The sequence below is a fragment of the Sitophilus oryzae genome, unplaced genomic scaffold (genome assembly GCF_002938485.1).
Source record: "Sitophilus oryzae breed Bouriz unplaced genomic scaffold, Soryzae_2.0 scaffold_374_pilon_pilon, whole genome shotgun sequence".
NCBI lineage: Eukaryota > Metazoa > Arthropoda > Insecta > Coleoptera > Curculionidae > Sitophilus > Sitophilus oryzae.
Genome location: NW_022146945.1, coordinates 2023700 through 2045761, shown reverse-complemented (window position 1 = coordinate 2045761; position 22062 = coordinate 2023700). Strand labels below are relative to the sequence as shown.

The following is a 22062-nucleotide window of genomic DNA, read 5'->3' as shown; positions in this document are numbered from 1 at the left end:
TTAGGAGACTGGCATTTCTTTGAGGTTTGTTGGTAATCATTTTGCCCTTTAGTTCGCCTACTAATACTAAAATCAGCAGTTCCAAAATATATTTAAAAATAATTATCTATTAACAGGGATTCCGACGATAATAGGTAAAAATACCAAATTTATTTCTGTTATTCGGTATAAAATTGTTAATAGTTTTAAGTTCAGATGTTTCATGGTAATACCATTTGTTGTCTTCTCCGAATTACGAGAACAGAGATGAAAGGATATTCATGAAAATCAGCGTGAATTTTACATCATTTGCAACGTTGAAAGTTTATTGTTCTCCTCACCGAAAACGCCGCAGACGAATACTGTGATAGAAGTATCAGCGGGCGAAGTTTATACTCATGAAAGTAATAATAAGGGGCGAAGTTTGGCTGCAATTGCGCCTTTCATATGTAAGATACTGCCTGAGAATAAATCGAGCCGATCATCACCTCGTACTAAGTGAAAGTGTATTTACCAGAATACGCTCATCGCAGCAGTATAGTCACCATCGGTATAATGCTCACGTTCGGTTTTAAGCGACCGAAATATTAAATAATAACATGGTATGTTCACTGCAACATATTACCTTTCGAAGTTCGAGCTACTGCATACATTATTTTATATTAAATGAGGTATTGCACCAACAATCAATTTATATTAATAACGGAGATTAAAAAACAACAGAATAAATAGTTCTTTCATAACACAAAATAAAATGTGCAACAATGAGATCCCGAAGTTCTTCAAAGCTTCAGCTCCGACTTTATTAGACTGCTCATAGTGCTCGCTTAACGACGGTAGCAAACAAAAACAATGCGTGTTCCATCGTTCCTCGTCCATACCACCTAAAATGTTCGTTCACCAGAAATTGTTAGGTTCGCGTGATAATTTAGCCTTAGATTGATGATGATGTCAATGCACGTAACCGTGTTGACGTTCTCTAAAAATCAAATTGATTTTTTGATCATGTGTATCTTTAGAAAGACCACTTCAAAAATTTCAGGTAACCGATAGTTATTATAATTAAAGAAGTCAGACAAAGTTAATTGTTATTCTGTTTAACTCGACATACCGGTCTTTGGAGAACAACAATGTTTTATAACGAACTCTGTTGAAAGAAACATATAAAGTGTTCTTATATTACATATTTTTAATTAATTTAAATATTTTTCAATTTCGTTATAAAAGACGATACCTCCCGAAATGTTAGTTATTGTTTGTTCGTTAAGGCCTGCAACAAATTTCGACAAATATCTTCGTTGATATCGCTCAGCAGCAAGTTTTCAAAATAACTATTTATTTGTAGCCTTTCTTTCATAGCGGCGGTCGGTTGAATATAAGTGCTCATTACCTTATTTTTGCTTCATTCTATTGTTGTTATCGTTGGCTTCATTACAGTATGTCTTCGATTATTTCATCGCAAAACACTTTGAATAGCCATCAATTTCGATTCGGTTGCCGCCGTACCATAACGCGTATGGAATTGTTTCGGCAACTATTCGTCTAACAGGATCATGCTGGTTTACGCTGAATGCAAAGCAGAAATGCGTATCGGCAGTCATCACCGTCGTCCGAAAGGTGGTTGGTCATCATCGCCATCGCAGGGTAATAAATAACACAACACCGGGTAGTAATTTTCGATAAGCCCGCATTGGAACAAGGTTCGGTAAAGTTTCTGTATTGTGTCACTACGTTGAGTACTGGCAGATACGACAGTCTCTGCAGGCGAAGAATCTTCGATTTTATCTTTCGTCGGTATCAAGAGCCAGCAGTTCATATTTTCAGAATAATATGGATGTTGATAGGTTCGCATATCCTTTCAGCAAGCAAAATGAATCTTGCCGCCAGTTGCAAAGACCACTGCCGCAGCAACAGCAAACGCAGCCCAGAGGATACCATCAGTATACGCATTATGCATTCTACAGAACATACACCCTCAACCATCTAAAACAAACATTTTCATTCTTGATGTCGACTAGTATAAAGTCTAAAATCGAAGGATTCTTGTTTGCCTGCAAGGATGGTGTCATTAATACCTTAGTCTCCAACGTAAGTGACACGAACTGCAGAGCATGCGGACAACACCCTGAGGCCCTGATGCACCTATTGTTGGCGGAGCTTATCAGAAAATTACTACCCGAGTGACATTGTTGACTGTACTACCGCGTGTATTGATGTGCCAGCGATACCGCCACTTCCTTCGGACGACATTGAGGCAGTGGTGGAGAATGGTAACTGCCGAATATATTGAAATTACGCATTTCCTACTATAACACGCATTCAGGCTAACAAACCTAACATAGTCCTGTTAGACAAATAGTGCAAACAATTCCATACACGTTATAGAATTTTTGCCCCAGCAGAAACCCACATCCAGGTCAAAAATTGTTAACAATAAAAATGTTTTTGCGATTGGAAAGATAATCCAGAGACATACTGTAATAAAAAATAACAATGTAATAATAGAATAAGCAAAAAATAAAAAATTAACATGGAAAAGCACACTTAGTGTGTATTCGCCACTGTAATAAGAAAATCTACAAAATAAAATAGTTATTTTTTGAAAACACTGCTGGGCGTTAATCCAACAGAGACTAATTTGTCAGAACTGGTTTACTTATAAACAAATTTGCCTAACGGACAAAACAATGCTTAACATTTCGGGAAGTATGTCTCTTCCCGTCGTCGGAAGCAAAAAACACAAAGAACAAAGAAAAAATATTTAAAATATCTAAATACAACTGTTCAAGAACACTTTATATGTTTTTTTCAACAGAGAGGTTCGTTTATAAAAACCATTGACGTTCTGTTAAAATGACATTATGTCAAGTTAAACTTAAAAATTAACAATTAACTGTCTGATAACAATGGCAATTATAGACCGATATCTATATTATCAGTTTTTTCTAGAATTTTTGAAACAGTTATAAAAAAACGTTTGTTAAAATTCTTTCTAAAAGTTAACATAATATCAAAAAATCAATTTGGTATTTTAGAAGGCAAACAACACAGGATGCCGTTCATGCATTGACATCATCAATCTAAAGGTACGTATTCATTATCCGCACGAACGAACGAACGAACGAATGTTCGCTAGTGGTATGGACGGGGACCGCACGATAGAACCGCACGAGAAGACCGCACGCATTTCTTCATTCGCGCGCCAGTTCAAATCGTCAAGATATTGTTATAAACCTGTTTTTTTTTTTTATATACCGTCATTGAATTATCGCTAAGCAAGTTACTATGGAGCAGTGCATAAGGAGTCGGGCTAGGAAGCGAGAGACCGGAGTTCGAATCTCGGCCGGAACATCACTTTTATTTTTTTTATAATACTGTTGTATTCTATATAGTTTATTTTGTAGTATAAGAAAAGAACTATTTATTCTGTTATTTTTTAATCGTTATTAATATAAATTGATTGTTAGTACAATACCTCATTTAATATAAAATAATATTCTACTTTTTGAAATGTATCGGGCCCTAATTGTACCTAAAAGTAATATATTTTTAGTGATATACCATATTGTAAACTATTTAATATTTTAGTCACTTAAAAAGTTAATTTGCATTGAATAATTGCCTACCATTAAAGGAAATTTGAGCTATATAATCCTTGATGGGCATATTCTGGGTATGCAAATACTTCCTTTAAATTTTGGGTGTCGTTCAACCGATTTATTCTCAAAACCAGAAACTTCTACATATAAAAAGAAGCAGAGGTCACTAATTATAATAAACTTCACCCTTGGTATTACTTCCACTAATTATAATAAACTTCACCCTTAGAATTACTTCTATCACAATTACAATACGTTCATCTGCATTGGCATTTTCTACTTTTCGATGGGAAACAATAAACTTCCCAATATTTTTTAAATGATGTAACAATTCCTCTTGTGGTTACTTTTCCATAGATATCCTCAACTCTGTCCTCATGTGAATTCAGAGGCAATGAAAATGAAAATTATTTACCATAAACATCGCAAACTAAAAACCTAATAAACAATTTTATACCGAATATAGAAATAAATTCAGTATTCTTACCTATCGTCCAAATCCATGTTAATAGATAATTATTATTTTTAAATATATTTTTGGAACTGCTGGTTTTAGTAATTATTAAATTAAACGAACTAAAAAGTCTTAAAATAAACAATTCTTAACCATAACCCCAAAAATTGCAGATCTCCTGTCAACTTTCTTTATTTTTTATTTATTCATTATTTTCCTAGTGACGTCACAGGTGGTATGCGCGAACTGAACGAAATTGGAGCCGCTATCGATCATACCTTGTATTCTTTGTACCATGACGTCTAAACGCCTTTGATGTACCGACTCGAAGCGGATGGTGGAGTGCACGAACGAACGAACGGCCGCATGCGTTCGGTCCCCGTCTAAATATACCGCACTTTCATTCGTTCGTTCGTTCGTTCGTTCGTTCGGATAATGAATACGCACCTTAAATCTGAAAGCGCACGCAGACGAACGCCTTTGATGTAGCGACTCGAAGCGGATGGTCGAGCGCACGACCGAACGAACGGCCGCATGCGTTCGGTCCCCGTCTAAATATACCGCACTTTCATTCGTTCGTTCGTTCGTTCGGATAATGAATACGCACCTTAAGATGCTCTAGACTCGGGACATCGAAGCCTCTGTATATTCGTAGATCTCGCTGAAGCATTTGATACGGTAAATCACAAAGTACTTTTAGACAAATTAGAGAGATATGGAATACGAAGAAACAGCCTTAGTATTTTAAAAAGTTACTTTAAGAATAGATCACATTATGTTAATTTGGGAGATATTAATAGCAAGCCACGAAGGATTGGGCATGGTGTTCCACAAGGCACTGTGTTGGGTCCGTTATTGTTTGTTATTTATATTAATGATCTACTTACAATTAACACAAAAGCAGAAATTTTTAGCTACGCAGATGATACAGCGATATTTTACAAATCTAACTCTTGGTCGAATTTGAAAAGATTAGCAGAGGAAGACTTTCAGACAATTAATACCTGGTTTGTCAAAAACAAATTAACATTAAACTATGACAAAACCAAATTTATATCCGTCTCTATTTATAAAAATAATGAACCAGATTGGGACAGATTACAAATAACCAATAATAATGTAATACCGGATGTGATTTTATAAAATATTTAGGGGTTACAAATATTCATATTAATAATGTAACTAAAAAATTGCAAGGATTGTTGCCGAAAATTAATTATTTAAACTTTTTGGACGTCAAACAGCTTAGAATCCTGTACTCATCCCTTGTACAATCTCGTTTGACATATGGAATTCTAGGGCGGGGTGGTGCGGCTGAATGTCATTTAAAGAGCTTGTATTCTGTTCAAAAATGGTTCATAAAAATTATTTACAATAAAAAGAAAACTTTGTCTTCAAACGTTCTCTTTAAGCAGGCGCATCTACTGGATATACGTCAGCTATACTGCCTAGATGTTTTAAAATTAATTTATCAGGGGAAAATATCTATTGAACATGTTGACCATGAATATGAAACTAGACATAAGGCGTTTTATCCTAGTTTATGCACTAAAACTGTTGGACAAAGATCTTCAAGGTTTTTTGCACCTCGATTATATAACATCTTACCAACCTTCCTAAAGGAAGTTAAAAGTTACTCTGGGTTTAAAAAAGGGGTATGCATCTTAGTTAAATTGTACTTAGATAATGTGTATTAGATATATTAGCATATTACGTTGTATTGTACTGTACTATTTTGTATCTGTTTTAATTTCAAGAGAAAATGTTTAATAAACGTTATTATTATTATTATTATTAAAGTTACTACTTAATGTGGTAAAACCAAAAAGCCTCAAACTTTCTGTATGGTTATTTTTTAATGTTTACTTATGTTATATTTATTAAAATCACAGAAGCGATTGGCATGCATTACTAACCTCTTATACCTTATTAACCTAGATGCCTGAGTAATACCAAAGCTCTTACTAAATAAAATTAGTAAACTTTAGCAATACATATTTCTTTTTATTAGACTCTATTAAAAATGACTCTTTTATTTTTCGTTTAGAGGTTATCGCTTCTTTGATGCTAATTTTTGCGTTGTTTTCATAATAATTTACCTTTTTGAAGAGATGAATCCGCCACTGAGGTAGACATTTATTTCAAACATTTTTAGGCAAAAAAATTGCCTATAAAGGGATTTCAATGGCGTGGCTTTCCATTTTTATTGTATGTCTTTTTCAGTTATTTTTTATTCAATGGATCAATCTACATCCAATTATTATATAGACGACAAAATCAGAAAACCAGGTATATCAGCATAGTTCGATAAATCTGGTAAGCTTCGACAGCATTACAAGCTTGACATTTTGAGCCCCGAAGTGTCTACACGCTCCAATAATTTCGCCGGTGGTTAAATGTGTAGCAATTGGGGCATGTCCTTGATTAGTTCGAAGGGCTTTACATGAAAAACTATGCCAAACAAAGCTCCATGAGGCACATTCAATTAAAATGGTAATTTACGGCTTTATAAGCAATTACTGACATGCACTTTACGATTTAAATTGAATTGGAAATATTAATAATTGAATTATTATGCTATAGAAACGTATGTAAAAAAATGTAAAGTGAAAAAATAGACTTTACCCATGTTTTATCAAATAAACTATATACAGGGTGGCGCCTCTCATATGACGCGGAGGCTCCAAGGAGAACGACGGCGCGGCGGCGGTTTGTATTTAAATGAAATTTTTTGAGTATATCTAGGTTAATTTTTATATATTTTTTAAAAATTAGTTCAACTTTAACAGCTAATTAATTATCATATAGTGTCAGTTAAAACAAAGAGAAAATTATCTTATTTTAAAAACTTATCCTACATCAGAGAAAATTGATATGATTCTATTGATTGGCGACTGCAGTGTGCATTCACCAATTAATAGAATGCATAAATCAGGGCTTCAGTGCTCCTGAGTTATGTAGTCTGGACTTTTTTATGAGGATATGTTAAAGGCAGTGTTTACAAAACTCGACCTAATATTTTCAACAATATGGATGAAATGATTGTGGCTGCTTTTCGAAGTACAACTCCACATATGCCTGTTAACATGAAAAGATCTTTTGAAAAGAATACTATTTTCTGCAGTGAACAGGATAGGAAGCATTTTGAACATTTGATTTCATCTAGCTAACTTTCATCACATAATTATATGTTTATATCTAGTTTTAATCCTGTAACAATTAAAATATATTTTAACGTGTTCATTACCACTGAATATTTTCCTCTACATTCTTTACTTTTCCTTGAACTAGCAAAAGGTACCGTATGATTGAAAAAAAAACGGAGTCAGCGATAGCTATGAAATGAAGATCGCTGTCATTTTATATGTAAAATTATATGGGGAATATGATGTTCATTTCCAATAGTAGGTACCTATATCACAGCGCTGTGACATACCTTTGCTGACGTAGAATCATAAAAATGAAACTATCTGTGAAAATCATTGTCTGAGGGGGTAGGAAAACTTCATAATATTTTGAAGATATATGAAATCTCCACTGAATATAGGAATAATATACTGGGTGTTCTATTTAAAATATATAGCCTTTAAAAGTGACCAATGTTCAATATTAATTTTGTCTCACCCGTTATAACTTTTCGGATCAAATTTTAATTTGGTTTAACATACATTGGTTAATTTAACTAAATATTAGATTATACAGAGTAAATAGCTGTTATTGAAATTTGAGATTTATTCTTCATTTTCAAAAATATAAAATACATATATCAAAAATCTTACATTTAAGAAGGCATTAATGAGAAGGCTTCTTTAATGAAACTCAACTTTATTTTTCCTAGAATCCAAAAATCAATTAATATATAGGTTAGTTTAATGTTTTATACTTGACTTTTTTGTACACCCTGTGGAACTCTATATATTTTTATAAAATGCTTTCAAGTAACCTATATATTTTATTATGTTCCCAAAATTTCATTTCATTATAAACTACCTTTCTCCTTGGAGCGCCCTAGTCGTATGAGAGGCGCCACCCTGTACAAGGAATAGTTTTCAAACATTTGTCTTAAAGCCACTTTAGAAAAACATCTCAAAACTAATGAATAATTAACTTTAGTTTGAAACAAAGGAGACTACATCTCACTAGAAATGGATTTAATCATGGGATAAAGTAGCTTTTGTAGTTGTTCTGACTTTCAGTTATTACAGTCCAAAGTTTAGCATTTTGCTTTGACTAAGTATTTGAAATGGCTAAAGGTTAGAAAAGCTGGAAACTAGATTTTAGGTATAATAGAGTTCTAGAAGAATTATTATTGACAAATATCTAATGACATAGCATAATATAAAATAAATACATTAAAATTTTTGTAATCTTCCTATTCAGTTAAATAAATTTAAGCCATACTTTTAACATTTTAAGGCCGTGGCCCAACATAGCTGGAAGCGTAGAGTAGTAACAGTAGTAAAATACGCTTCAATCCACAACATGCTTCGCTGTATGTGGTACTTCGATTTACTTAAGTCGACGCTTTTAATGCATTTAAACGCTTCGCGATCCTCTCCGCTCTACGCTACACTGTACTAATACATATTTGTTTATTTTCAGTATTTTTTTCATAAAAAATTATTTTATTTATTTCTAATCATGTGAATAAAGTGCCTTTTATCTATTTTATTTATTGAATTGATTAAAATACACATTGAAAATTTACACTATATAATAAAAAAATAAAGTCTCTTTAGTAAGCTCGATAAAATTTTCATACGCAATTTTACGCAATTGGAATGGCTCACAATTTTTCCTTTTATTATTGGATGACAATCAAATTTCCACGATCAAAACTGGATGCGATATTGAAAACTCAATTCATGCAGAAAACAATTTTTTAACTCTTTTGCTATTTACTATCTGTTTGACATCAAAGACTTTATTATTTGTTATTTGATGGGGTAGTAAAGTTAAAATGAAACAGATCTAGGTTATATTCAGCTTTTTTAATAATTAAACAATAAATAATGAACGAAGCAACATCGAAACACTTAATGTCAAAAGTTGACATATGATATGTCATTCTATTGAGGGTGTCGAGGTATTGAGGGCGACTAAAGTAAAAAAAATACCGAGGATGCCATTTAAAAATCAAAACAACTTTTTTCCAAAGCCTACCATCACTTCCCTGAATCATCATTTCTTGTTCACTGTTATTAATATCTTAATTCTTAGATATTAATACCTCTGATATTATGGTATTCTGGTATTTCGTCCATTTTAAAATAAACTAACATTTTAAAATTCTATCTTATTTTTTTATTAGAATGGGCATAATTAAGAGGGCTACTGACACCGTGTTGTAAAAATAAGGTAATTATAAGGGCTTATTTTTTGGTATTTATTATAATTTTGCTAATATCTTCGGTTTGAAAGAAGATAACAAAATGCGATTTTCGCTGACTTTTAAAGCTTTTACTACTCTTTACTATCAGCTAAAATTACATATACTATTGCATTTAATTTTTTTGAAAAAACGCGCAATGTTTGTTAAATTGTAAGACAACGTCCCCTAGCGTCTACGTTCAAAAGTTTATTATTATTGCTTATATAGTACAATATAAAGTAAGAAAAGCTCTTTTAAACGAGCCCTCGCTTGTTGGATTCCGATCATCCAGTCCAGAGTTATATATATTTAAATAAAAACAGATCTAACCTTCCCCCACCACTTTATTTTGGTAGATAGGGGAAAATGGCTTTAATAAAAAATATTCAAAATTTACTGAGGATTATGAAGCTAGTACTTATAGTACACCTTATTTAGGCAAAATTGTGTAAAAATTCCATTTTCATATTTTTTGTTGCAGTTGCGCCCCCTAGCGGTCGTTATACAAACTTGAAAGTAATTTCCAGCAATTTCTCCTAGCCCCTTTAGTTATAAATATTTTTTTCTGTAAACCCTACGGCTAATACTTTCCGAGATACAGCCGAGAGCTATTCTTAGTGGGACACCCGGTACATTTTCTTGGCAGTCGTTGGACATCAGCCGACTATATTTATGTGGCAGACATAGGCAGCCTTCAGTCATTGGCAGTCGCTTGACAGTAAAATGATATTTCGGTATATATTTAGTTATATCTTTTACCCCAGTGAGACACCCCTCGATCATAATCATATAAAATCGTTAAAAAACATTTTCAGTAAATAAGTGGCAACCTAGCATTTTTCTGTCGATATCTGGTTTGGTTGTCTTGGGTACCTTTATTTTGTACAGTAAGATTTGTTTATGTATACTATTTATTACAGATAAAAATAATGAAAATTTGGCACTACAGTTTTCTTTCAAATTATACATTGTATACATATTTAAAAAAAACTGTTCACAACCTTTTTTACCATCATTTTCGACTTTACAATAAACTTTTCATTTACTTAAATCAATCTCTTGAGCAAATAAAATTTAAAGACAGAAAAATTCAAAGAATTCATTTTCTTTTTTGCTTTATTAAATTATGAACACTTCTGATAAATTTCAAACATCAAAAGCTGGAAATTCTTCAAGCGAAACAAACGGACTTGAAATAAGGAGAAATAAATTTAATAAAAACGTATTTTATAGAAAAGGTATATATTCGTATTATTAAAATTAGAAAAATATCTAGCATTGAACCAATTCAGATTATCTAATTGTAAATTGTAAAGCCACTGTAAGAATATAAATATCTGCTTTTCATACAGAAATTTATTATTATTAATTATAATTTTTATAACTCCTTAACAAAATAGTCTTTAAACTTTAAAGAAAACACGAATTTAACAATAACAATAACAATAAACAATTTAGTTTTGATTTATATAACCAAACCTAACAAAAGGAAATTTACTCAGTATTTGCTTCCAAACATCCAGTCTCCCGCTCTCAGGTATATCCTTAAAAACCAACTTTTCTCCTATATCCAGAACTTTTAAGTTAGACCCATTCCTGAGGGGTTCCCATGTGATTTGTAAATCGTCTCCAGGTGTGGGGTTGCCAAATTTAGCAAAATTCGTCCACAATCGCACGAAAGTTTTCATCGACCTTTCTTCCAGACTATTTTTTTGAATGTCGGGAGTTATATCGGTGTGAAACAGGTAGCCCAAGTCATCAGCATGACTTACACCTAAATAAATTACAATATATATTAAAGCAAAATTGTTTCAAATTTAAAATATGAAGCGAGACAAATAATTTATTATATATTTTCTCTTTGTTAAACACTACATACTCATCACATTACTAGAGACTACATAATTTTCATCAGATTGATAAATATTTACCTGGATCATTTATTTTCTTCATTAAACGCTTTAAATGGTTCAACTGAGTACAAATCGAGACTCTGTACAGATAAATTGGATTTTGAGCTGTAGCCAGATGCATTTTAATAGATTCAATGATTCCTACCAGAAAACAGCTGTCAGTAGCTTCCTAAAATATGGTATTCAAATTTAAACAATAACAGACTCCATGTTTTTATATTTTCTTACATCATATCGACGAGAATTTTTCTCATTTTTGTATAATTTCTCGAGTTTATCACAAATTGTCTTTGTCTCGGTTGCTGGTACATTTAACTCGTAAGGAATGTATTTTTCCATCTTGGTCTCAGGTACAGGAATTCCAAACTGTTTCATTACCATCTTGTCTAGGTCGTACAACATGCCTTCCGTGTCTGTGTATCCAAAAACCAGGGGGACCTGGTTATAGCTTCCTTCTTTCATTATGCCTACCGGTGATTTGGTCAGAAATCCATCTGGATTCGGTGTTTCTACTACTACAGAGAAAGGTCTGTTTTCTGCTGGAAAAAGTACCTAAAATTACACATATTCGGTAAATCACCAAGTGCAAACAGATATAATAAAAACGATTTAAATGTTTCAACATTGTGTAGTTTATTAAAAATAACACACACAATGTGTAATTACAAAGAATAGTACAGGGATAATACAACAGTACATAAAACAAAAAGAAACACGGTTAAATGGAGGTAAAGATGGAGGTGCAATATCATGCTGATCAAAATGCCACCTTAAAAGTTTAAAAATTTCCAATACTAATTTAAAAAAACGAATATCCGCAATTTCATTTCCAATTTTTTATGACTCTCTTTAAATAGAAATAACAATATAAATCTCACATTTCAATTCTACCTTATTGCAACTATGTTTTGTTCTACGAGATAATGTTATCAGTTATCAGACTTTCAAACTGACCTTTTGTCTTTAAGCTGTCATGATTTTTGTTTGCTTTTTCAAATACAGTCCTGGATTTTTATTAGGGATTTCGAAAGCTTTAAGATACCAAATCCAATCATATGTCGGACTTATTCGAAAAATTTATATTATTATTTTCTTTTAAGAGATATTAAAAAAAACGATTCTCTATCTATGTCTCATGGAAAATGTCATTAATACGAATTTTTCCAATAGCGCGATTATTGGTTTTGAGACTTTAGAAGTCCCGAGAGAACCAGAGCTGTGTTTAAAGAATAAAAGTTGATTATGATAGCTCAAAGTCAAAAATCTGCCATCTTATAGAACAAAAAAAGTAGCAATGAGAATGTGAAATTTATTTTGTTATATCTATTCAACTAGAGTAATAAAAAATAAAAATGAAACGCCAATATTGTTTTTTTTTCAAACATTTTCGGAAGTATTCGAAATTTCTAAAATGTTGTGGCTTTTTGACCAGTATCAACATTTTATCTTCAATTAACCGACTTCGTATTTCTTCTAGCTTACTAGAACCCGATGCTGAAGCTTGAATTCGGACACCGGTAAAGTGAATTCATACATTAGAGTCTATTACGCTGTACTGTTCGGGTGTCGCTCTCAGGGATCGGGTAAAGTGGGTGTACGGCCGAAGGAAATATACCTATATAATATATCTGAAATCTGCCTAAGACTTAGCCCAATCCTGTCGTGTTAAGCAACACCCAAAATTCCAAACACACGTACTTTGATTAAGGCTTAATTAAGGTTTGCAGAGGTTCAGCATTTGCTATAAAATAACGAGCAATTTGTTACAAAACCATATCAATTATATATGACTGTAATTACAAAACTTCAATCTATTTCCGTATTGTAACGGAATTTTAAATTATATCTTTATTTTCGAGCAAATTTAGTCCAAATATAAGGAATATTTTGTTGATGTTTGACCATCAAAATCTTAAAATAAAGAAGTTGTCTAAAAATGTGCTACAATACGGATATGGTATAATCGTTTATCTTTAATTTCCTTCTTCGTTTGTATAAAAATACCTAGTCAGTTTTACATAAAACGTTAAATGCCGAACGCTTATTTTGCTACTTTTTCGGACTAGTCAAATGGACTCTTAAGGCCCTATATGACAAAAACGTATCCAAATAACTTCGATTATAAAAAAGTATGTATCTATCAGGAGTTGTAGTGAATATTACATTAGTAAGACAAAAAAAAACTTAAAATAAAGTATATAGAAAGAATATTAAACTCATACTAGTATGGTAGATAATAGGTTTGTTCCCACAAGCATTCAAACCGCTCAGAAACTTGTTAAATGCAGTTGATCACACCAAGTCATAGATATGACGTAAACAAAAAACACATAGATTACTAATTCGGTTAACTACTTTAGACAGTTTTCTGATAGGTATGGATGCTTATGGGAATAAACCTAATAGGAGATGGCAGAACATGATTCGTAAAATTCAACATCGAACTCAAGTGTCAGTGTAATGTCAATTGTCAATTGTAAATATAGACTTTCTTTGTCATTTCCATTAATATACGAATCAATGACTAAAGAATATAAGGACATGTAACGCCCCTAACGGGCTGCAGCAGAATTTGTGACCTTTTTTTTGTTTTGTTGGCAAACATAGAGTCATCATTTGGTCACCAGCGACAATTTTAGCGATTTTTAATAGTTTGTGTGTAGTAAACTTTGTATAAACTTTATTACAATGGTGATTAGTTGTTCAGCTTTCAAGTGTAAAAGCAGCAGCGATAAGAAAGAGCCAGGAGTTACGTTTCATAGGTAAATAAACAGTCCACACCAACTTTTTAGCGTTTTCTTATTGAATTCGATAATTATTCTTCAATTTCAATTAACATCTATATGTACTTGATATGTGCTATACGTCGATACTAGTTTTGTACCTTTAGTTAACATTTTAATACGTTTTTTTCGTAATTAATTAGGATGATACACCATAGGAGTAGTCAAAACAATTATCAAAAAATATAAATATTGCTTCAAACAGCTAGGTTAAGAAAAATATGTGCCACGGCACTGTTTGGTGACAGCGTCACAATTTGCTCTCTGATGTTATTTGTCCTCGGATTCTTTAGTCATTGATACGAATGGTATAGAGGGGAGTGGTGGATGTCCCTTTTTAATTTGACACATAATACACGTACATTAAAAAAACACAAATACCTATTCATATAAAAAAAATCACAATTTTCTGTTTCCAAAAGAAAAAATCGATGGAGCATTGCAGATACACCATATATTGACCGTATTCAGAGAGCAACTACTTCTAGTTGATAAAATACTAATATAATTTTTACATGGAGATAAAGAATAGTTAAAAATAATATAAACACATTATATTTGGATTTAAACCATTATTTTGAAGTTATATTATCTAATTTTTGAAAGAATATTAAAATATGTTTTACTCAGGTTACGTCTGATATTTCACTAACACAGTTTTTGTGTTTTTGGATTTCGATCATCAATGCAATTAATATTTTTTTTATAATTTGACTAACCCAATAATTAAAAAAACATAGTATAAATTATTTGAATCGACAACACTAGAAATTAGATATAAAAAATAAATATACTTACATCTCCCATTTTTTCTTGAGCATTAAAAATATCCAGAGCAGGTGCCGTTTTTAGTATTTCCAAAGCTTCTTTATCATTTTTAGCATCCTTTCCCATCAACTTCACTAAATTCCTGGCATTGTCCTTGCTTCCCCAAACCCATGAATTGAGACAGCATCCACTTTGGAGTATAGCTCGGTGGAATAAGCCTCTTGACGCTGGAGACAGTACGTGAGCATGAACTGATGCAGACCCAGCGCTTTCACCAAAGATCGTTACATTATTTGGGTCCCCACTGAAGTTTTTGATGTTCTTCTGAACCCATTTCAGGGCCATGCATTGATCTTTGAAACCATTGTTGCCTGGGACGCCCAAAGATTCGTCACTTAAACTCAAAAACCCTAAAAATGGATATTATTATCATATTATGTCGATTATATTTTTTTATAATAGTTTTATGTTACCTAAAACACCTAACCGGTAATTGAAAGTTACCAAAACTATGTCTTGCAAAAGCAAAAATTCTGGACCGTAGAGTCCTGGTCTACTTGATCCAATTGTTAAACCACCTCCATGGATATATACCATGACAGGCTTTAAAGTTAAGGTGTGTTTGGATAGCTAAAATAAAAATAATTGTTGATTAAAATTTTTTTGGAATTAGTAAAAATTAAAATTAGAGCTAAAGTAATAATTCTTATATTATTAAATATTTAGAACTCTATATTACATTATCAAATTCTTTAAGAAATAATGAAACACAAGTTAAAAAAATCTATAAAAGATTTCATATGATATAATGATACACAGAGTGATCCCAAAATTGTCTCTTGTATTCCGGAAACTGCAGATAAAAATAAGTAAAAAGTTCGTATTAATGTATGTCCTAAAAAGCTTAGTTTCGGAGAAGCATAAAAAATAAATGCTTTAAAAAAATGCTTTACTTCGGTAGAAGTTTAATTTTTATTTCGATTTTTTCCAAAAAATTATTGAAATAATGTCAATATTTTGATAAAAATTGGTGCCCTGAGTTTTTTGAGAATTTTGATTTTGATGTCAAAAAGACTCCTAGTTATAGGGGGCGCCACCTACATGTGTTTTAACTGTTTTGAAGAGTAGATAATAATTTTTCGTTCGTACCTTTATAAAACCACTGGGTAAAAAAATACATGTTAATGATTTTTTACGTAAAAAAATGTCTCTTGGTAAAAATAGCTACGAGCAACCGTTCACAGAATATTTAGAATGGAAATAGTTAATACATATCATTATTGACAAAAAATAAATATGTTGAGTAGATAGTTATTTGACTGAAATGATATATTTGTGAACTTTTTTTTTAAATAATGATAAATTTTTCTTCCAAAAAATGACGATAAATCCGAGGATAAAACTGTTTCTGTTGAACTTTCCAAAAGCATTTCCGGCACAAAAACATTTCAAATTTATGATTTCAGTCTAATAACTATTTCTAGTCAACATATTTAATTTATATCAATGATGACAGGTATTGATAATTTCGGTTCCCAATATCTGGAGAAGCATTACTCGTGGCGATTTATGTGATATGTAAAAAACGTCGGAAATGTATATTTTTTACTCAGTAGTTTTATACAGGTATGGAGGAAAAGTTATTACCCTACTATTATATTTATTTTAAAAAATTTTCAATATAACCTTGATTCAGATATCGACAATTATTAATAATACTCACATATTTTGTGTAAACATTTACAAATAAGCAATCTTCATTTCCAACCAGCTCTCTAGTTAGATCGTCTCTAGATATACTTGGATTTCCAGGTTTTGTAGCATCTCTAACATCATTCCATGGTCCTATAGGCTCTGGAGGCTAAAAAAATGAAAAATAATGTGAATAGTAATAATTTAATTCCAGATAGTTAAAATCTAACTTTATTAGTAATAATAGTTATTTAGTAGATTTATAAATTATATAAATGCTATAAATGTAAAGCCAAAAGATTAGCAAGAGACAAAAATAAATGGAAACAATTTGTGTATATTGTAGCAATTTAGTGAATTTATTTAATTTAGCATACCTTACACCTTCGGACAGAAAGGTTTTTGATTAGATATATAAAAAAATAAACAAATATATGTAAACTAATTACCTTAAATCTCAATTCGTTGACTGGAGGTTTGGCATAAGGTATTCCCAGAAATTCATAAATTGTTTCACCATCATAATTTGTTCCTTTAAATCCTCTAATCTTGCCCTCCTTGATTGAAATTACTGGGTCATTTGTATCAGCCATTATTCTATAATTGTTTATATATTAATCAACATCACAAGCTTTAAAATACTATGTAAAAATTAGAGTGAGTTAAATAAGCCTAAATTTTTTTAAGTAATCTTAGTAAATTAAATTATTTTACTTGGAATACCGAGATTTTACGTGTTCTTTAAAAAACTGAATGGAGTGAAAGTAGACTTGTATGCGCAAGCTGAATTTTATTATACTGTCGGTGTCAATATCAAGGTTTTCTAGACTGGGAATAATAGAAGTAATATCGCCTGCACTTGATAATGGTTAATGGTTAAATTAATAATTCTTATCTTTGTGTATTTTGTTGCTTATTAAGTAAAGTGTATTTTAGCGGTTTTAAAAGATATTTTGGATAAAAAAAACATCAATGACATCAATATTATTAATAATATAATACAGAGTACAGCAATAGTGGGTCGGGCATCTACATATAGCTCCTAGAATAAAAAAAACTTGTGAATTTGGTTAAAGTATGTACTGGGATGAATTTCAGGAAAATATTTTAACATCTACAGGGTGGCTCAAAAATGTGTGAGTGGAGCGGGATGATTTTTTTTAAAAACACCCTGTATATTATTGTATGTTTGTTTTCCTCTCAAATCGCATTTCATAATCCTAAGATATGAGTAAATGTATTTCGATAGTTTCAGAGATATTAATAAATAAATAAAAACAAACTTTTTTTCTCAACGTTTTAAAAAAATACAAATACATAGGGCTGTCCTGAAATCAAAACTATATTAGATATATACTTACTTTAAATATGGTCAATGCTTACTTTGCTATAATATCGTAATCTTAAATTATATAGGATGTTCAAAATTTTGCGCCAAACTTTCTAAAATATAAAATAATTTTTCTTCTTACACACTCTGTATATTTTTTTATTATCGAGAATTAAAAAATAAACATTTTTTGCATTTAGAGTACTTCAAAATGTTTAATGGTTTTGCATATACACGCAGTATTATTTCATATGGCTCTCAACGGTAAAATACGAGAGAAAAATCTTTAGGCTTTGATTAAAATTTATTTTGGAAAATGCCATTATAAAATATAAAAAATGAATGTATTATTTCTGCGAAACCGCTAAAAAATAAAAAAACTCTCTTTAAGAAATACTCTAAATACAAAAAATGCTCATTTTTTAATACTCCATAGAATAAAAATATAATATACATGTGTTCCATTAAAAAAAAATCGAAGAAAAATTATTTTATATTTTAAAAAGTTTCGCGTAGAATTTTGAACATCCTGTGAGATTTAAGATTACGATATTTATAGTATAGTAAGCACCGACCATTAAGTAAATACCTAATATTAGTTTTGATTTCAGGACAGTTCTTGTATTTTGAATATTTTCTTTTAAAGACTGAAAAAAAATATATTTTTATTTAGTTATTAATATCATTGAAAGTATCGAAACATATTTACACAAATCTTAGGATTATGTAAGGTGATCTGGAACGAAGCCAAAATGCAATAATACACGGGGTGCTCCATCATCCCGTTCCGCTCACACTTTTTTCAGCCATCCTGTAGAAGTTAAAAAAAATTCCTTGAACTACATCCTAATACATACTTTAGGTCTGCACTTAATTAAAATTTCTAATTTTTTTTTATTCTAGGATGCCCAAAGCACTGTTGCCGGACACTGTATATTATACAAATTTGATAAAAAAAATTATTTTTATGTTAAATAGTGACAGAATAGCTTATTATATGTCGTTTACTTATTTTTTAGTATGTTTTAATCCAATTAAATTACTGTTTTATAGTATGTCTTAATTTATTTATCATTATGTCAATGGTACAACTCAAAAAAAATATTATATATTATAAATTTTAGCTAAATATTTGTTTAAGAATATTCCTCCGTGTATTTTTTTGTTAATGTTACTTAAACTTTAGACATAAAATTATTTCTAACTCATTCAAAGTATTTGTGAATTAATTCTTGTTCCAGAAAAATATTTGCCTTCGGCAAAATCTTTTAAGATATTTTCCATTAAAAGTAATTTCAACAGAGTAATATGGAAGTCCAACTCAAACCAAACCAAACCAAACAAATGATTAAAACGCCCACGTAGACAAAGAAATTTATTTAAGAAATTTTAATTAAGAGATGGGTCTATAAAAACAAGTTATTCTTCAGAAATGCCCTAAAAACCATCATGCGATACATTTTTTTTAAATTTAATACAAGAATTGTTCAAAATTATTATAATTCCTGTTTAAATTAATATGAAACTACTTTATTTTTCCATTTTTTTATATTCTCTAAATATGTATTACTGTATTACCCGAGGTATTACCTTAATACACAGGGTCGCTTTTATGCATGGAAACGGTCGTTTATTAGGTAAAATATAGGAGATACCGCAAAAAGTTAAATACAAAATTTATAGGATTTTTAAATATATATTAGCAAGTAATAAATTAAATTTAGTAAATATACAGCGTCGTTCATAAAGTCGTGGCACATCAAAGTTTCATTTTTTTAAATAGAACCCTCTCTATATTATTACATATTTCAATTATTATTTCTTCAATTCTAAGCAAAAATCGAAATACACACAATGTACTTCAAACCAACCGTTTCCGAGTTATTTACTTTTGAAAATATCACTTAAACAATTCGATTTAATTAATTTCGATGTGTTTGGTTTTATTAATGATGCCATTCTGCCGAAACTGTGATGCTGTTGCAATGAGTTTTTAAATTTCTATTAGCTACTAGTAAATTGTATACAGGGTCGGTCATGAAGTTGTGTCACATCACTTTTTATTTTTTTTTTAAATGAAACTCTCTGTATATTCTTGCATATTTCAATTCTTTCTTCAATTTTAAGCAATAGTCGTAATACACAATGTACATAAATTGAAGAATTGAAATGTTAAACAAAAATTTTGTAATTTCCACAGACTTGATATACTCTCATTTTATACATCTATGAATGCTAACTTGAGAACTAATGTCAAATATTATTAAGTATCACAGTTTCGGCAGAATGGCATCGTTAAATGAAACTGAACGTATCGAAATTAATTAAATCAAATTGTTTAAGTGATATTTTTAAAAGTCAATAACTCGGAAAGGGTTGGTTTGAGGTACATTGTGTGTATTTCGATTTTTGCTTAGAATTGAAGAAAAAACTGAAATATTCAATAACATGCAGGGGGTTCCATTTAAAGAAATAAAACTTTGATGTGCCACGACTTTATGACCTACCCTATACCGTGCTGGCAACTGTTACTTTTGGGTCGGCATATACACGTGGAAGTAAATCGCATAGGGATCTTATTAAGCCCGAGATTAAGCCGGAGTGAGAGAAATGCGACGGTGTGCTGTTGCGGCGTTGCCGGTACGCCTTTCCCTATCAAGTAAAGTAAAATCACGATTGCAAACCGCTTATTTTTAAAAGACTTTTTTTTCAAGAAACAACTAGATAAAATCATTTTACATGTTTCTGAGCATCTGAAATTGAATTATAAGGATATCGTTATGGTGTCATTTTTTTTATAACGAGAAAACGTCAGTAATCGCGATAATTTAAAAACTCAACTTTTTAACACATAACAGGGCATAACTCTAGAACAACTTTAGATATTGAAACATTCTTTTTTATTTTCAAGATCGGATATTTTACAATATGTTTACATAAGAAAAATTCGATAAGGTTGTTTTTTCCATTCAAAAATTGTAAACAATCCATCCATTTACTTTTAGAGCACAGCAATTTTCAGCAATGGTGTAATTTTTTTATTGATAAAGATTTTCACATGCTGTCTACAAAGAAAATACAGCAGAAATATTAACAAAGTTCATGAAAAAACTACAATCTATTATTTCTAATAGATTTCGAGATATCGATTTTTGAATTCAGAGTTCTAATAGCGCGACCACTATCGAACACCCACTCAATTCCACTTATTTTTACCAAAAATGCAAGTGTTTCTAGCTTGCACTTTAAAAAGTTCAAGGTATAGGGAAAATTACAACGACTCGTTAATAAATAAACAAATTAAGTATTACGAGACGCAATTAAATCGTGAAGCTGAACGCATGACGTACACCTTTCCCTAGAACTTTAAGTACTGACAGAGGTATTGATTGGGTCGACCGACCAACTGCGACACTTGTGTCGAGCCCTAGCAGGCAACTGTTAAGCCCGACCAATCACGTTAGAGTTTTTGACAAACACAAATGAATTAACACACTCCAAATAACCACGCTAACCAACCTGATTGGTCAAGCTTAATAGTTGACTGCTAGGACTAGACACTTCTAACTGCGACAAATCTGCTTATCCCCTTCCACGTCTCTTAGCGATATGCACAGTTTCTCGGTTTATTTCCTACGTTTGGCAACGTGTTTACTGTCCTCTCTTTGTTCAATACATTATAAACGCATTGTACTCTTTTTGCATACGGAAATCTCGACCCAAGACTAACCTTTGCCAGGCTTTAGTATACTTAAATTTATAACCTGCTAATAGATATTTATAAACCCTATAACTTTTATATTTAACTTTTTGCGGTACCTCCTATATTTTACCTAATAATCGACAGTTTCCATACATAACAGCGACCCTGGGTGAGTCTTAAATAAGTGCAAATATTTTCAGGGCTGGTATAGAAGATAAAGGAAACATATTTTCTCTTTACCGTTTTTCTAATAACTTCAAAATAATTGAGTTATTTTACTGTGAAATTTTCCAAAAAAAAATATTTTTTTCTTACATTTTCAGAACCACTGTATTTTTTCTGTATTTTCTTTCTTGTAAATTTAATATACTACCCATGTTACCATATTATCAAGAAATTATGTTTTTTTTTTTATTAAATTAAAAATTTAAATTATGTTTTTTAACTAAAATCTAAGAAAATTTCCAAAA

General features: G+C 31.0%; 2 protein-coding genes across 4 annotated transcripts in view; one reads left to right on the top strand and one right to left on the bottom strand.

Moving 5' to 3' along the window:
• LOC115885102 overlaps nucleotides 1–22062 on the top strand; it is a 304133-nt gene that overhangs the window by 38332 nt on the left and 243739 nt on the right. The gene's annotated exons all lie outside the window — the stretch shown is intronic.
• On the bottom strand, nucleotides 10634–17412 carry LOC115885104 (esterase B1-like). Of its 3 annotated transcripts, none has more exons than XM_030903893.1 (8): nucleotides 17274–17411; nucleotides 17009–17156; nucleotides 16591–16728; nucleotides 15341–15497; nucleotides 14898–15277; nucleotides 11545–11868; nucleotides 11335–11485; nucleotides 10634–11177 (listed from the first exon to the last, which is right to left on the bottom strand). In XM_030903893.1, exons 2-8 carry the CDS (start codon nucleotides 17150–17152, stop codon nucleotides 10858–10860), a joined length of 1614 nt encoding a protein of 537 aa, XP_030759753.1. In that variant the 5' UTR covers nucleotides 17153–17156; nucleotides 17274–17411; the 3' UTR covers nucleotides 10634–10857. The 3 variants fall into 3 exon arrangements, with proteins under 3 accessions (XP_030759753.1, XP_030759754.1, XP_030759752.1); XM_030903894.1 differs by having other exon boundaries at nucleotides 17283–17411; XM_030903892.1 differs by having other exon boundaries at nucleotides 17009–17412.